Genomic DNA, 18,909 nt, shown 5'->3' on the forward strand with positions numbered 1-18,909 from the left:
TCCCTAAAGCAGCACAAAGAGACATGAATGCCCATGTTTGATTGCTCAATGCAACGCTTCGTTTACATATCTGGTATCTCAGTTAAAGTAGTTATATGTATCTTTTCTATTAAGATACACAGACACCTAGTATTGAAAGAAAATAGTTGCAATAGAAAGAAAACATTAAAACATCCTTCAAAAATTGGACTCCTTTTCTCTCTAGCAAGTAAGAACGTTTCACAGGTCAGAGGAAAAAAAAATAAATCAAATTAGAGCAGGGAATGGAACAGCACTTTCAAGAATCACTACTTAAATCAACAATTCCTATCCTTACTCTAAGTACAAAGTAATCCATTACTTCTCAATAGCAGTACCAGACTACTTAACTTCCTACACTGGCCAGTAAAAACTACAATCAAGGCTCCTCCTCACTTCCCCTCATTCATCTTTTATTTAGAGAACAGTGGCCTTCAAGTGTCTGTTCTTCTCCTTATGCCATTTGCTATAGAGGATATAACTCATGGAAGGAAATAAAAAGGTGCTTTACTTTCCCCTATAGGTGCATAAGGCAAGAAATGACCTAGCCCTACATATGCTATGGATCACAAAGCCGTTATGCTTGCCCTAAGTGTCTCTTTTTTTCTTTTTTACTTTTTTTTTAACACCATATGGTACTATTTATCTTCACGGGTACAAATAAAAATAAAGATTTCTTGAAACCACATTTGATTTATTCCTAACCACTGTAAAATCAGTAATAGAATACACTGTCAAACCACTGGCATGGAATGTGAATAATGTCTATCCTGCATTCTGAATTCCCTCTCACACAAACACACACGCACGCAACAACATTAAAGAATGTGAGGCAAGAAGAAAGAGACATGTTGAAGTTATGATTCACTGTATGCAACTACTGCAAACACCAACTACCCAAGCAAGTTTCACAAATTCAGTTGTTCTAATACAAGGTCTCAAGGCATTGACAGTGATGGGCCAGAGGACAACAAAAGCTAGAAATATCCTAGAGGAAAAAACCACATTGTTCCAAAAAGTAGTGATTTAATATTTCAACACAAGCTACTGCAATGGCTGGCCAATTAACAGTACTACCGAGGTTACTAGCAGCTATGATCCCAAAAGAATGAGGGAGTAGGGAACAAAAGCACCAAAAACCCCACACTTAAACCAAGGTGTTGGCTCTTCCAGCATTTACCATCAGAAAGTCTTTTCAGAATTAGACCCTAAACTACTAAGGTTCTTCATCAAGGTAGCAAATTATTCATGAATCCACAATATTTTAAAGCTTTGTAGCTGAATATTCATATTATCCCAAAGTGCTTAGATCACTTCAAATGGGCACATGGGAAATTTGTGATGCTCAATTTGTGGTTAGTTACTAATGCAGCAACATTTTGCATTAATGAAACTCCTGATGCGCATTAATTACTGTACTGGCTCGTAACACATTTTTGTGCCTGTTAGTTTGCTAATATGTAGAATAAAAATAATCACATATGACTTGTGTGAGTAGGGAAATGTAAGCCACAGCTCATTTGCATTTAGAAAAAAGACTATATTAAGAAGCCATGCAGTTTCTCACCAGTGTCTCTTGTGCATGAGAAGATGCCATTAACAAAATGCATCAGCACATCTAAGTTCCTAGAAATGAACTTACCTTTGAGTTCCTAGAAATTGCTGTGATCTCAGTTGTTCAGCCACGTACAAAGATGCTGCTGTTGCCAGTAGTTCTCTTCTTTCAAGATCTGTCAAGTTGTGTCCTAGTTTTCAGAAATTAGTTTAAAAAAAAAAAGTTAAGATAACACAGACCACACAGACAAAAAGTAACAACTACCCACACTGCTCAGTCTTTATACATGAAGCCCACATTTTTTTCGCTCTAAACTAAGAGGAGGCTTAGCATAGCAGACACTCTGAGTTTCAGAGTTTAAATCACATGTTTTCATACAGATTAGCCCTACTGCTAACACTGGTACCTCTGTTAAAAACAATTAGACAACTAAAAAAACCCCAAACTGAACGATGCTGCAGCATCTTGTTTTTGTTACAGAAATGTCATTGGTTGACATACTGTGTCTCATGCTGGTAAGGAATCCATCTGTACATTAGAACTTACTCAAAATATACAGCATTCTTCCTCAGTACTTTACCTTGCAAAGGCTACAGATCTTCCAAACAAAAGAGATAACGCAACAGTATAAACACCAGAAATAAACAGGGATAAAACTACGCGTCAACCCTGGGTCATTTAGTGCCATTTGTATAAGCATTAGTTTGCAACTAACGGAGTCAAAGTCATTTTTGGCGCTTCATAAGCAGAAAATGGCTCGAAGTGGCCTACAGTCTGAATGCAGGCAAGTTAATAAAGGTTTGGACAAAAAGGTACGCAAACCAAGGTGGTTGGAAATAGTTTTTCTCCCGTCTGGCCTTGCTCCTGAAAGTGAAGGTTAACGAGGAATTAAATTGTCCACTCAGCAGGCTAAAAGACAGAGCACAGTGACAGAACTTTGCCCTCCTCATCTTTAGGTTAGAAACTGCACAACACAGATTTGCTATGAAAAGCTGGCAAATAGGTGGCCAAGACTGGTGTCACCAGAGAAGCAGAACAGTCAAAACTGATGTGAGAGGGAGCACTAAAGGACAAGTAAAGTACTCTGTCCATAAGGCAGGGGCAGGAAGTTAAAGTTGATGTAGAAGAGGACAAGACATGCAAAGCTGAATTGTCATGGAGAAGAAGAGGCAAACTTTACCCTCAGGAGCGAGATTTTGCACCAATGAAATCAAGAGTGTTTCAAAAGTACAGAGAGGAGTGTAGCAGAACACATAATATTAAAAAAAAAAAAAAAGGTTAAGATTGAAAGACTTAGCTAAACTCAGTTACAACACAGCTCTCAAGAAGTGCTTTATGTGTATGTATCACAGCAAATACCACCATCTATGGCAAGTACAGATTTCACATGAAGGGATGGGGAAAGAGAGGGGGAAGGGGTTCAGAAAGCTGTATCTCCCTGAGCAACTCTGCCCAGGGGGGCACTCCAGTCCTGCAGCAGAGAAACAGTCAACGCAGCTCCCTTCCACATCTCCACTCTCCCATCAATGCCACCATACTGCATGTAATGCCAATTCACATTCCCCGGTACTGGTCACTAGCAAGCGACAATTTCTATCAGTAGCATAAAATAAGACTAATACAATCCTCAAGAAAACCCAGAATGGAGGCCTCTGAAAAGGACTGCAGCACACTTTACAGTAACAAGTGCACAATTTCAAAACAGGACATGTTCTGCACAGGACACACCATTCCACTGGGAATATTAAATATGGATAGGTAAAGAGGCTGCTTAGAGTCCACCTCAGCAATGCAATCAAGCCACAGTGATGGAAACACAAGCATTACAGTTCCAGCTAACAGTACAAAAGAGCTGTCACAGGCCACAAAATGTAAATTTAAAAATAACAAAAGCCAGAAAATCTGCATCAATCCATTTTTAATTTAGTCCACATCAATGTATTCTGGCTAAAGATTACTGCAACTTCCTTTGCTCGGTGTTTATTCATCTGCCTTGAAATGGAAACTGTCTTCACTCTTAACAAATTAATGTAGAAATACAAATGTTGAGAGGTTGAGGAACTGACCTGAGAAAGAAACTCAATCTTTCCTTTGCCAGTTAGTAGAAAAACTGATTGACAAGCCAAAGTCAAAAAATGCTGAACTTTTGTACTATTTGTGTATACAGGCACACGTATGTGTACATATAAGCCTTACATAATTATACAATGTAATAACATCAACTATCTGGCTCTGAAATGTGCCAATTTTCCAATTGTTTACACACAGTGAAGAAGCTCTGAGATCATTTTTCCAAAGTGCTGTATCTAAAACTTATGATTTGTTTACATATCTCAACTAAAGATACATCAGGAATCTATCCTAAAACCTTTGCTTTTCAGTCACCCTGCCTAACACCCATGACAAGTCCATGTGACCAAAACTGCATGTTTCCACCTGCTCCAACGCACACTGGTAATATCAACTCATATAAAGGAACAAAGTAAACCCAGGAAGATCCCAATATGAAGGTTTTATTGCACGACCTTCATCTTGGATGAAATCAATAACTGCTTTTGCGCTTGCTGTGCTGCGAAAACTATTTTCTCCCTGTATCTTCAATAAAAATCAAACTCCAAATAGTGAACAAAGGTCAATAATTTGAAACAGGTTAACAACTGATCAACAGTTACATTCACCACTTTACTATCACAAACATGAAAAAAAAATTATCTGCTTCCCCTATTCATCACTATTTGTATTAGTTGTGGCACAGATGTGGCAAGCAGAAAACGAGTCATGACTGCAGTATCCAGTGTGAGATTTCTGGGAGATAATATAAACTGTTAACAAGAACATACCAAAATTAGGTTTTGGTCATTGGCAATAAAGATACAATAGTACCAACAGAACGTCCTTAGCATAACTTTGGAGGCATACATGGGAAACTTGATTAAAGGCTGCTTCCTAAGGATGGCAGTTTACCTTTATTACCCAAGACAGGCTGCTGTCCGTACTGCCTCAGTTCCCTGAACTCCAGTCCAGTCTCCCTTGCCTTTTGGTCTTACTCTGCTGCTGTGCTCAGCAGAATTTTAAACAATTTTGCAGTTAAACTTTCAATTACATTACTTTATTTGGAAATACACAAATGTTCCAGATAGTGATACCTTTGTTTCACTCCAAGTATTACTTTACTTTAGAAGCTACCCTTCGGGATTTCAATTGGGTGTCTTGAGGTATAAGTTAATATTCACAATCAATAAAGATTTAACAATGCAGCCTTTCACATTCACCATGCAGAAGATCAATCTTAAAAGTAACAAAGCTACCTCTGGTGCATTTATCCAAGCGCTGCCATGACAGGGTGTAAAATAAGTGTAGCAAAGGTTCCCCAGCTTCCAACATGGGAAGTTCTGCCATTGCTCTTTCCTACACTCATCACTGCAGACTCCTGGGCTACACAGAGATTTTGTCTCCACCATAAAATGTGGAGCTGGTGGCTTCCAAATCTCTCTGCATAACCAGGGATACACTTCTGCATTACCACTATCATCACTGAGCTGAATTATATAAGGTGAACATAAAACAGGATTAAATGCTATAAAATTAAGTCACAAGTAAAGGAGTGGAAGCACTGTTGTTCATATTATTTAAAACTAGATCGCACGCATCTATTACTACTAAATGACAGAACCCTGGTTGGAAGGAAGGCAAGGAAAAAGCGTTTTCTCTCATTTCCCTATGTTATGATTGCTTAAATCAATATTATCCCTGTATCCCCCAAGCTGAGTCAAAAAGGTTCATGCAATTACTTTACATAACCACCTTCAAATTAAATTACATAAAAGGTCATTTTTCCCATAACAGTCTCATTTGCATTTTGTCCTAGAAATGTGTTTCCTACTATCAATTACAGGAGGGAAAAAAAAAAAATCAAAATCAAACAAGCCCTGGTTATGTACCCTGGTCTGTTACTTAATAGTTGAAAAGTGACTGTTTTCTGATTGGGAAGAATAAATATTAAAGGAAAAATGGGTAAGAGAGAGTGCAATGCGTAATTCAGATCCATATCAACACAGGCATTGTTTATATCATTCCTAGGTTCTGTTCTGGCTCAAATTTTTCCCCAATGGATTTTTAAGTTGACCATTAGAAATGGCATGTACACCAAGTAGACAGAAAACAAAGCTGGATGCTATTAAAGAGTTTAATTTCTTCTGAAGTCCAGCTGGGCTTTGCTCCATCCATGGTAAAAAAACCAGACAATATTGTCTGCACCTGCAATCTCAAACCATTCAGAATAGTGAAGAAGTATGTCTCTCAGAGAGCTTGCAATCACTTACAGGATGGATGCTACAGCATACAGAAAGGAAACCTCTACTATTTTGAATTATAAAGAGATTAGTGACAGACAAGAAATGTTTCTTAGCTTCACCTGTCAGAAAGAAGAAAATCAAACAAGCTGTTAATTCAATTTTTATAATCCAGTAGCTTCATAAAATTAAAACAAAAATTAGATTCCAGTGTGCAGAAGATGAACGGAATCAACACCAATCATCCCCTCCTTTCTAACAGTAACACAGTCAGGAAAAGCTGCATTGCCCCCTCCAGCAAATAACAGAAGTCTCCAGACATATATTTAAGTCATCTCTACAGTCCCAATGTGTTTTCATTCATAACAGAACCATGGAATGACTGAGGTTGAAGGGACCCTGGGAGGTCTTCAGTTTATTCACTGTGCCCCCACTCCCCACCAGGCAACCCCAACATCAAATTCAGACTGGGTTGCTCAAGGGCTTGTGCAGTCAGATCTTGAAAATCTCCATTTTATGACCACCGCCTCTTGGCTCTGCTGCTGTGCAACTCACTGAAGAGCCTAGCCTCATCTTCTTGGGAACCCTCCCAAGAGGTACGAGAAGGCTGCCATTAGGGCCACCCTAAAGCCTTCTTGTTTCCAGGCTAAACAAGCCTGGTTGTCCCAGCCTCTCCTCACAGGTCCTCTGTTCAAATCCCACCGCCACCCTGGTGGCTCTTCGCTAGACTTACTCAAGTTTATTGACATCCTTCTTACATGCGTAAGGGGGTTAAAACAGAGCACAGTATTCCAGAGGTGGTTTATTAAGTGTTAAGCAGAGTAATCATTTCCTCCAGCCCATATAATTATGACAAACACAACGTATCCAAGAGCCTTCATTTCACACACAGCCTTTGGAACCAATACACAATTGCATGAGAGGTGCTTCCTCTTTCTTTCTTTCTGTATTAGAAATCAGTTAACATAAAGGTTTGTCCATCAGAACTGCTGCTCTTCCTCTCCCCCCAAATGAGGTAAACATCCTAGAAGAGAAGTGAATTATTTTTCCCCCTGTGTTTTGGTACGACTTTCGCAATAATCTCTTGGAAAACACCCCATTTCTCTTTGCGCAGGATGCCTCTCCCAAAGAGACTGCCCAAGCATTTGAGACATCATTTAATAAACAGGAAGAGTGGCCCATTTAAAAAAGGTCTCGATACTGAAACAGTTATCCAGGAAAAGACTGGCTGTGAAACCGACTGAACCACAAAGAATGCTCCAACGAACAGGATACTAACCCAAGGATCCTCAAGTTTAATTTGTTCTTTGTTCAAACACTCCTCTTGGATCTTTGCGAAAAAAGAGATACTTTCTGTGCCTATAAAATAGGGATAATAGATAATATATTGCTTTCTCACCAGTCAGGTTAGGAAGTACAGAAGCATATGGAAGCTGTAGGAGAACAGCTCATCTGGCAATACTCTATCTAGTAGTACGGACTACTCCTGCAAGTTTGGTAAACATTTTTATTCCGTGAGCAAAGTGCTTGGAGCCCACTCTAAGACAGAAGTATCTGTGCCACCTGACCTAATCAGTGTTGCTGCACTTACCCTCAGATCCACACACCTCCCAAAACATGCATGTGTGCTCAGAGCAATAACCCACTCCAGCTGACCCACTGCCAACAGTCATTCTAGTCATCCATCCCTCATATAGACAACAGAGGGGTACGACAGCAGCTGTCTTCCCACACCAATCATATGCAGAGCAAGGTTAATCTCAACACAGCAATATTTTAAAATAACTTGCAATACACAAACTGGTTTTGTTAATGAATGCTTATTTAAAGAAGTGAAGAAAAAGACTTAAAGCCCAATCATGGAAATTACTAAACATTCCCATTCCAGATGTAATTTGAAGTGGGCATCACAGGTTAATGGAAAAGCTGCCAAGGTATTTCTAATAATTAATTTTTTCTTAGCTTATAGTAAAAGCCTTCTAATAAAGGACTTATGAAACCCTTGAATATGAGACTGGAAAACAAAGCATTGCTTATTTTATTCTTCTTAAGAAGGCTAAACTTAACATTTATATTTGAAGAAAAATGCACATAAGAAATGGGTCAGTACTTCATGCAGTCACCAGAAAGAACACAGCCAACATTCATTACTTAATCATCAGTGTAGACCAACAGTGCCAATTGTGTAGTTTACAAAAGAAACATACCAGATTGTGCTCAAGCACTAACATAGCACCTATCTTCATTGAATTTTTTTTTTATTTCTTAAGTTTTCCAAATTTAAAACACTGTTGGTATGGATTCCTACTGTTAAGGGCACATACTTCTAGGTGTTTCCAAAGACACTTTGGCTACACGTTCCTCTTAAATTTTCAGATTATCCCAGACCTTTTTTTACAGCTACATGTCTTTTATAAATAACATTAAGATATATGAAGCTGCTTAATGTTCAAATTCTCCTAGCAAAGTATACCCCAGGTTATTTAGTTGAAAAAGTAGAGGACTTAAATTGCGTAAGTTAATTTGCCTTTGTTTCTCCTGCTGAGCTTCTACCCATCATTTGCCTACCACCCTTGTTCGCCTTCAGTAGTTCCCATTTGAGTCTGTATTTGCAGAAATATTTTTCAGTTTAAAAAACTACCCTCTGATTCAACTCACTGACTTTTTTTTAAGCCAGAAGGTTCTGATCCAGTGCAAACTACATCATTAAAAGGGCTCTCAATTACTTCAGTGAGCTTTGAATCAGTATTCATGAATAAGTATTCTTGACCTGAAATACAAACGCTTTGCAATAATGATATCTGCATGTTTTTATCATTAAGAAGGCTACTGTATGCTTGTATTTGATACATGGAAGAAGACTACTACTTTTCATCCAGCAGGAACAAAGTCTAGTCATTTCACATGCCATTCATTAGTTTCTATGATGAACTGTGACAATGTCTCTTCTTCTGTCTTCTGGTGTCTAGAGTAAAAGCTCATCTTTAAGAATGTGTTAATACAATATTACTCTTTACCTCAGACTGGGACACTAATCAGCCATTTATATGTGTGTATGTGCACACAAATATGTGCATATACTGTTCAAGTCAGATAGCCCAAAACAAATTTCCTGTTATCCTGCAATTTGCTGACCAGCAATTAGTTAACTGATTACATACAGGTTAACATTGCCATACAAAATATTAAAACAAGAATAAAAGAACAAAAGATGAGGGTGCCTTTCCATAGTCAAAAATACAAAGCAAAAAGCAAGGGGTCTCCTGAGTCAGTAAAACTGATCCCAGCTTCTTACAAGTGACCAAGGGACCCAACAGACACATTATCACCAATAAGGGCAGAATGGTTTATGTTTTTGTTGTTCCCAATTGTGTCAGGTGTGGCTGCCTTTTCACCACATGGTATAAACCTATTTAATATCTTACATCCTCACCTTTCTCCCCCATTCCCAGCCACTCACTTTTCACATCTGCTGAAGTTCACCAGATTCCTTCATGAACTATGTCGACCTAAGGACTCTCAAAAAAACTACCCCAACAAAAGCAGTAACAATAAAAAATGCAGGTTTATAGTGGCTTATGGAATTGAATCCACTCAGGAAAGGGCCTAAAAAGTCCCAGAATCATCAAAGAGACAGGACATGGGATTCTGTATTAAAGTGCCAAAAAAGGGAGACAGACCAGCTAATCAGCAGCACTGATCTTTCATGGCAGATCAGAGTACCCTCAAGTCTATGCTGGATGAAAGCCAGCTGAGTTACCTGAAGATTAGTTAAGTACACCTTAGCAAAGACAACAAAGGAACATCTGAGCTTCAACCATCACAAGCTTACTGCCACCCAAGGTGACTAATTCCTGTTGCTGTGGTCTCAGTCAGGAGCCAATAACAAGATGGATGCAGTAATACCACATGTAAGACTGTATCACATAGAGTTGCCAATTACATCATGACAAAGTAGTTCTGGTGCAAAGAATATTCATCCACAAGCTCACACGCTGAGTCCTGAGGTAATAAAAATCTGTTCTGCTCCTTAATGGGACTAGAATTTGGCATGGTGCCAAGCATGTCCAGTGACTGCCAGTCTGTCAGTGTTGTCTTCAAAGTGGGATGATTGTGCCACATTGGACTAATGATGAATGGGGGAGAAAGGAATCTCCATAAAGGACACATGAATGATGAGCTATAAGCATTGTTTGGGTTTTGGTTGGTTGTTTTTTGGGGTTCTTTTTAAATAAGAAAGAAGTTCTGCCTGATGAATGCCAGCTGAGGTGTGAGGCCCGTATGGAAGGACAGAGTCAAGAAAGCATCTGCAGCAGTTCAGCTGAGAGAGGAGACAACCTTTTAAAATTTGATCCTTGTGAAAGGAAACCAATCTACTTGTTTACTTACATTTCTCTACCTACTGTTATGCATTTTAAAAACTGAGTTGTTCAGGATGTTGTAAAGAAACATTTACACTTGTGTTTATGTTAACCTAGTGTACGAGTTAATAATTTCAAGGTGATGCCCATTACTGTGTGTAATGAGCATTAAAGACCAGGTTCCTGAAATCATGTGATAAAATGCCAGATCCTCCAGATAATGCTACAGAATACAAAGGGTCCCAAAAGATGCTGCACAAACTCACTGGAGAAACAACAGTGTTGAGTAAAGAGAAACCCTATCCTCAGTTAACAGTAGAAGTACTGTCTGTAATAAAAGACAAGAGCGTGGTAGAGCTGAATTGATGTTTATTTTATGTATCACCTACAAATTTTTTTTCTTGTCTTTGGATGTACTGCCTTTACTATTTTGTCACTAGGAGTAAGCATTTCACCTTCTTGAAAGTAAAGACAGTAACTGTTTCAATTATATTATACATTATTTTAAAATTTTAATTGCACGCATGTACAGATACATTTGAGGGGGGGGGAAAAGTAAAGACTGATTGGGGAACATGTCAGCCTATAAATATAAAGGAATAATCATCAGAAAAACCACCACTCAAGAAAAAAAAGAAATATTCCCAAATGGAACAAACCTTTAAAACCATCAGGATAGATTTCGGGAAGGAATTTAGTGCTGATGTCTCCTTGAACAAAACGTGGATGGATGATCACTTCTCGCAGTAAAGAAATATTGTGAGCCACACCTGAAAACAAAAATATCAATACAAAATCAGGTAAACATATTAATCACACATTACAGTAGGAAACAACTTACAAAAATATAAGCTCTTATGTTTGTGAAATAAATACCTGTTTACAACTTAGAGACCACAATACTGATGCAATCAATGCAGATTTACCAGTTTTGTTCCACTCCTGCCTCAAGGTACCCTCCTTAAATACTTGGTTAAGAAGTAAACATTCCAAATTTTCTCCTCATCAAGACTAATTCAAACACCTAGTTAAGTCAATGACAGCAACCACTACCAAAAGACTTTTGGTTTAGTCCCAGCAGACAGGCAAGACCAGAGGCATCTCCTTGAAATGACAGATTAGTCATGACTGCATGTATCGGCTCAATTCCAATGAACCCTGCTCTACCTTGTCAACCTGCCACCTCATATACACACACTCATGGGGAAGATATGCGCCATGTTAATCCCCAATCACAACAATCAATGAGAGTAAAAAGTTTTATCACTTACATAAAAGTTTATAACTTTTAATCATTTTTAAGTCATAACAGACTCCTGTAAAACTTACAAAACAAAGAAATCTATTCCTTGCTCTGTAAGTACCTTTATCCAACTATGCCTGGCCAATTCTTTTACCAAATGCCCTGTTCACCCTTTAGCACCACTCCATGACTCTGCTAGGCATATAGCCACCCCACCCTAATTTATTTCTTTAATTAAAAATTAATTATCATAGAGCCCTTATAGCCACCTCCATCATCTAATTTCTTTGAATATTATACTTTTTTAAATTTCTTCATCTCCTTTCATTCCACTTCTCAGCCTGTCTCCTCTCTTTCTTTCTTTCTTTTGTATTTTTCCTTCCCTTCTTTTCACCTTTTTGTACCAAAGAAAGACACTTCTAACAAACATAATCTAAAGCTACACAGCAAAAAAGATGCTGCCACTGTCAGTCCAGTAATTGCACACAAAACAGTAAGTCATCGACCCCTTCCTCACAGATGAGTAAAAGATTAATTTGTTTTCTCAGAGAGGAAAGGAATAAACCATATCCCATTTCCAGCACAGGCTGGAAAAAACATAATCAGGAGTTGGTGTCAGCACAAGATATGTAGTCAGGATAGTTAACACTGGAAAAAAGATTGCCTAGGAAGATATTCTGGAGTCAGTGAAAAGAAGTTTAAAAACCAGTGGAAGAAACATCTATCAGAACGCAGATATAGTTGGTATACCTTAGTACAGACAGTGGGACTAGATGACTTTTTTTATATCCTTCAAGCTTTATTTTTTCTTTGAATTTAACTGGGCTGTGTAACTAAGTCAGTAACTTCATGCCAAACCGAACTTTGCCAGAAGTAGTTGCAGTTTAGCACTGAATACGATGGTCATTAAAACTTATTGCACTGAAACAGTAAATACAAAGAAGTCTTTATAGGAGGTAGGAGAGAAAAGGACAGGTTAAAAAATCCCTGAGGAAAAAAAAGCCCAGACAATTTAAATTATCTTCTGGTTACTGCACTCCAAACAATTTCCAAAGAGAATGTACTTTCTCTTTTGAGAATACCACACAGGTCATTTCTGAAAAGGAAAGCTTAAAATTATGCAGGTAAGAGAAAAACGTCATCTTTATCTCAACTCCATTCTCAATTTTGGAAAGAGATTGTAAAAGAAAATTTGAAGAGCCACAACAGTTCAAACCCAACATGACTACAAACAATATAACTCATAAATATTAGTATTTCTTAGAAGAAGCTAAAATAGACATGCAATTTAGAAGCATAAACTGTAAAGTGCTGGCTGCAGCTGTCGCATCCATTCCAGGTATGGATAAATGAGGACGCTACTACAGGAAAGAGGTTATCCAACCTCAGCTGTGCAGTGTGCACATTCTCACCCTTCAGGAAATACAAAGTAATTCACATTCTTTCCTCCCAGTGTCAGAGGAACAGGCAATTCCAAATCACATTGCATTTGCCAGGTCACATGAACTCTGGTGTTGGATATGCACCATGAAGTATAAAATGCAGAACACATCACAAACCAGTTTATCTTGTAAAAGTTTGATTGTGTACCCATATCTCTTGTAAAGCACAAGATTCTGAAATTCAACTTTAGATATGTTTACTTACAAATTATTATGATTAATACAGTGATGACATGACTCAAAGTTATTTGCACATTTTTTTCTAATACCTCTAGTTTAACATGAATAAGAGTTCATTGGAAACTCAGGTCTCTCAACTGTAAATTAAGCTATTCAGATTTTTTTCCTCTATCAAGATCTCAAAGACACTAGCAGTACAGCAACTGCAAATTGCTTTAGCTACAGAACAAGATTCTTTTGCGCTCCTACTTTCTGTTTTTCCAGTTCAGAAGCATGAATAACATTCTTGTTATTTTATATGCAGACCAGTTCAAACAGTTTCAAAGCTTTTTTCCCCCTACAGTCTGCTGCTGGTGTGAATTTTCAAGCTCTCTGTGTGGCCGTCACTGAAACCACTTTCAACACATGGAGTGAGAGTCAGGCTCAGCCTCACTGAATCATGAAGTCATAGCTTTAAAGAGTAGTTCATGAGCCATTAAGTAGCACATTACACAACCAGTTCAGTGATGACAAGATAAAAATTTGACCGTTTGATTAAAAGAGGATTGTCCTACTTGCTGTCTGTGACCTAGATAGTCATTCATGGACTCTGATTTCATAAACGTTGAATGAAACTCACATTTCATCTCCACTAAACAAAAAATTTTTCAAAAGATCTTACGCTAAATTACTGTAACTTGGAGACAAAGTCTTTCTTTGGCTGCTACAAAATCCCCCCCAAATTTTCCCATTTGAACAGTAAGTTGAAACATCACAGAGATTTTTTTTAATCTATTAAGTACAGCTTCAGGAATATAATCAGAAGACAAAGAGGAGCTCTTCAATGCTCCCCGACTTTGAAACCGGGATTTAAACACACTACAATGTGCAACCAGATCATCTCATGTTTTTCTTTCCTAAACTGCCATAAGAACCCTGGTGAGATGATGGCTGATGACAGATGACAGAGCTTGGTGTCTCAACTGACTGCTCCAAAAGACGTGAAATCAAAAAAATACCATGAGTATCTTGATTATTTCCAACTCATGTGCATCAAAAAAATCAGAGGTTTCTGCAATGTTTTAAGCTACACAATTCCTTTAACAAGTTCAATAGAACAGACAAGCCTAGGCGTTTGGGAAGCAATATAACATACATACTTCACATATGCTACTTAACAATTTAATACACAAGTTTCCCTTTAAAGTATCATAAAAGGCTATCTTTATCAGGCCCCATAGACATTATGTGAGCAATGACTGCATGGCTGATCTACTTCTCAAAACTGATTTGATACCTTTAGTGATGTTCCAAATCATGTGGCTTTAAAAAAAAAGTACCAGTGTCTAGAAGTTTTAGATTTGCAATTTAGCATGACCTCTGTCAAAGTTCATAAGGTCTCCATCTGTGTGCGAGTAACTGCCAGGCTGCAGAAATATGGACCCCTAGAGCAGCTTGCTCCTGACTACCTGCTGCTTCCAAAACACTGGCCAGACATTAGCCCCACACTCTCACAGGATCAAACAGAGGCTAACAGGCAGTGCTTATTTCATGCGAAGTTAGACACTAAACTGAAGTATATTGTATTTATGTTGCAGTGGTTTTCAGGGAATTTTTCTTTTTCTTGACCAGGTCTGCAGTCTGCCAGGAACAATATCACATTTGTTAACCTGACAAGCCATGACATTTCCAACAAACAAACAAAATCCTACACTATATCAATTTGTTTCCCCTCCAGAAAACAAAATTTCACTTCAGCATCATTTTTTTACACTGGTAAGACTGATGCAGAACTACAGTTACAGCTATAGGCTTCTTTTCTCTAAGTCAAAATATAATAAAAAATAATCAGTGTTCCTTGTATCTCTGTTTATTTCACTTGGCTGTATCCTTCACACAATATTACATCAGTAGAAGCTCAATTTGAGATGTACTACTTGTATTTAAATTTTGACACGCTATTTTCCAGAATATATTTGTAAGAGAGAGGAGCGGCACTTAACTTCTGGAGATCTAATGAAATTCAAAGAATCATATATTTGTATGTTTTATATATAACACACACATATTCCTGAGGTTCAATTAATTTTCCAGTTAAATTTTAGTTATTGCCTAATGAGTACACAAGAACACTAATCACAATGTTCATCATAGCTGATTAGTAACCACTATTTGAAGAAGCCCTCATTAAAAAAAATAAATACAATTATAATCAGAAGAAATTATTCCCCATACTGCCTGTCTCTTTATCTTGCCTCCTTACTCTTAAACTGTCTTCCCAAGAAACCACAAAGAAGAAAAAGACAACAAAATTAATTTTATAGAAAACAAAATTTTTATAGCAGGTTTCTGAACAGGATATTACACCACATTTCTACTCACTGAAAATCAGAAATTGGAACGCCGAGGCAAAAAACCATAGGCAATGTTTTCACTATAAATATTTATTGACACTAAACATATTCAGTGTTGATTGGCCTTTTTACAGTATTAAGCTTCTGTCATCTTGACGTCTGCAAACACAAATCTGCATTTATCCATGTAAAGTTAATTGGAGTCCTACATGCCTCTCTGTAGATAAGCAGCTGAATAGACTTAACTTGCTGACAATTTCAAATTGTGCTGAGTGGAAGAGAAAGAACTTTATCTGCATACTTACTGATTGCAAAAACAACGTGTGGAGTACAGTACTAGAGGTTGCTCTTTTTTTAAAAGACAGCAAAGCTAAATTATCACCAATCAATTTAAATGCTGAATAAGAATAAATGCTATGAGGTTTAGGAGGCATCCCAGTTGATTTCTCTAACCAAAAATTAAAAAACATTATTAACCAAGCTCTGCACTGAGCATTATGAAGCACTGATTATGTTACTCTCCACTTAAAACAAGAACATTATCACAGGTTTGCACAGAAAATTCAAAGCCCGTGATTACTGCCCAGCTAGCCTCCATGTCTGCAATTCCAAAAGTTGTCATAATATCCCCTAAAATCCTTCACATTCAACTGTCAAAACTGTCTTTCAAAACTTGTGTTTTGCTTTAATTCACTTCAGAGCAGGCTATCTGCACACAAAGTCCCATCCCAAAAGCGAGAAAGGCTTTTTTAGCTTTGTAATTTCAATACACAAACATTCACATAAAAGTTCTCACACAGGATCAGCACATCACTGACCCTCAGAGCTGAACATGTATTTCAATTAAAACATTAATTCTTTCAGATATTGAAGTCTGTAGCTCACAGAAGTCATAGACCAGGATAAAGTGGGAAAAGAAGGGGGAGAGGAAAGCAGATAATACATGCTGATATGCTACCGTAAAAAACATTAGCTCAAACTGAAACTAAGTTTTGTACTGCATGCACTCCTGAACCTTTTAATAAGATTTAAGCAGTCCATTATTTATGGTGCTAGCAAACACGCATGACTGAATGAGTAGAATAATTGGAAGCAGAAGTTAAGCAACCATTGTCAGGAAGATGTGGAAAAAATGGAGGGCCATCCCGCCATCACCCTCTCCTCAGCCACCCCTTTACACTGAAGAAGGGCAACAGAACACCAGGACAACATCGTAGATAAGGGCTAGGAGTAACAGCATTTCTCTTTCAATGCCTCCTCAGCCTGGCACACTGCATTTCTTGTAGTTCTTCACTGCCACAACTCTCTTTTTCTTAATAAAAAAAATAAAAAATAAAAAAACAAACAAAACTCCTCTGACAAACAAAGGACTTTATTTTGTTTCCCTTCTCCTGCACCAATAATATCGCCTCCCTCTTTTACCTGATCAGCCAGTACTCCAGTTGCCCTTCCCTCTTTCTCCTTCATAGCGCAGTAGCCTATAACCCTTCCTAAACTACACCCCACATAACTTCCCACTGACAAGCTGCCATTCCCACTGCCTCCCCTGGGACTAACTTAAGGAAAAAAGGAGAGGAGAAACAGGAGCAGAATCATCCTTCACGCCAGCATCTATGGTCTAAGCTGATGTTACCAAGCATCCTGCAATGGTCCCTTCTAGTGGTTTTGAATTAAGTCTGTTGCTTTGCCTCCTCCAATTTCCATTTCCACACTGACACACTTGGGAACCTGCTGGTCGCTGTTGCAAAGGTTCCAAGAACACAAAGACTCTTGCAGAACTCCCAGCCCGTTACCCATGCTAGGCAAAGGGGAGAATACGCAGTTCAGTTGTCCAACCTGTTGCAGCACTTTTTTAAAGCACAACCAGGAAAAAAAAAACCCTGTTTCCTTCTTTTTTAAGAACAGACACTATATGCTTTTTTTTTTTCAGGAAAACTGGTTTACACACTAATACTGGTTTGTTTGCAATACCAATGAATGCACGTGCATATCTGTATGGGATCAGAATACAGGAGAGTATAAAACCTACAAGTATCACTGCCATTGAGCAGTATCTTTTAAGTTAAAAGACAAAATAATTCAGCAATTGTTTGGATTTAATTCAAGTTTATTGTAACAACCTTTGTACCTGAAAATTAATGTCTTTGAAACATGATAAAATACTAAAATTAAAGAGGGTTTTTTGTTGGGTGCTTTTTAGTGTGTTTATAGTCACAAAAACTCAAGACTACAGTTTCTGCTGCCACTGTTCTGGCAGGTCTCCATTCATATCAGAGCGTTAACTTCCATATTCCCATTCCCCTCAAATATTCACCACAGCTATTTACCACTTTTCCATTTTCTATTCTATGCTTGCTCTTTCACCCCATGCTGGAAGATTCCTTCCGACAGCTGGTGGCCCTCTTATTTCCCCCTTGTTTCTAGTCCTCCTTGCTCTATCTGCTGCTTACTCTTTCCTCATATGCTCCTTTTTCCATTTTTCTTTCTCCCAAATGGTCTAATATGTTCCTCTACCCCTGCGACAAGCAGAATCTCAACAGAGAACAGCTGACTTTACACAAAGACTATTAACTTCATGTTACTGGTTTATATTTAAATCAGCTGGGAATATAAAAAGCTAACAGATATCAAAGGAAAGATTACAGATGCACTCAAGGATATGAGCTACCTGCCCAATCAGACCTCTGCTGAACTGATAATCGGTTCTACTTGCCGCATAAATAATGTCCATTTATTTTACTTAAATTGGTAAAGAGAATTTTCATACATAAACTTTCGAGAACTTCACACTGAGTTTTATATAGGCCTTTAAATGAACAGATTATCCAGCCTCATAAATTACATGACAAACATGTGCTAAAATCTTAGAAAAACTGAGAAGAGGGAAATCACACCACACTATGTTTACACATACAGTAGACTCATTGGAAGGTATTCTTTCAATACACTATTTCTGTTGTTCAAATTAAACAGAAAAAATAAACCCTTAAATTTCTGAAAAGTGGCATAAAACAAATGAAAGATGAACCACTAATGACAATACATGTTCACAGAAAACAATTCATGCCTCATCCCAATAAGCAACAGTGCCTCTACACGACTGACATCTTCAACTTTCCAGTATTCACAAATTCTCCAGTAACTACTGGATAGTACTGAAAGTATATCTGCTTGAGACAAATCTGGGTTAGATCCTGACCTTTAATCACCCCCAAACCTGTAATGAAAGACCCAGAGATAAAAATGTTACTGAATTAGATCCTTCCTTATTCAGAAGCCTCAGCTGAGATTTTGAGTTCAGACCAGTTCTCAATGGAGAAGTCTGCTCCTATCAGAGTAATTTAGACTGTGAAGGACCACAAGAGATCATTTAATCCAATGCACCACTCAAAGAAGTGCTATCCTAGACTTTCACCTTCTCCCACTAACAATGGACATATTACACAGGAAATAAGATGCAGATTACATTCCCACAACTACACTGA

The 18,909-nt window shown here is 37.9% G+C and overlaps 1 protein-coding gene across 1 annotated transcript in view; it reads right to left on the bottom strand.

Annotated features, from left to right (window-relative positions):
• The window catches only part of PCCA (propionyl-CoA carboxylase subunit alpha), a 292,537-nt gene that overhangs the window by 133,702 nt on the left and 139,926 nt on the right, over positions 1 to 18,909 (bottom strand). The window contains exons 17-18 of the mRNA XM_055802742.1: positions 10,886 to 10,996; positions 1,661 to 1,763 (exon numbers count right to left, since the gene is read on the bottom strand). Coding sequence (XP_055658717.1) covers positions 1,661 to 1,763; positions 10,886 to 10,996 — 214 coding nt within the window. The remainder of the gene's footprint in view (positions 1 to 1,660; positions 1,764 to 10,885; positions 10,997 to 18,909) is intronic.

This window comes from Falco peregrinus, chromosome 4 (assembly GCF_023634155.1).
Source record: "Falco peregrinus isolate bFalPer1 chromosome 4, bFalPer1.pri, whole genome shotgun sequence".
Lineage (NCBI taxonomy): Eukaryota > Metazoa > Chordata > Aves > Falconiformes > Falconidae > Falco > Falco peregrinus.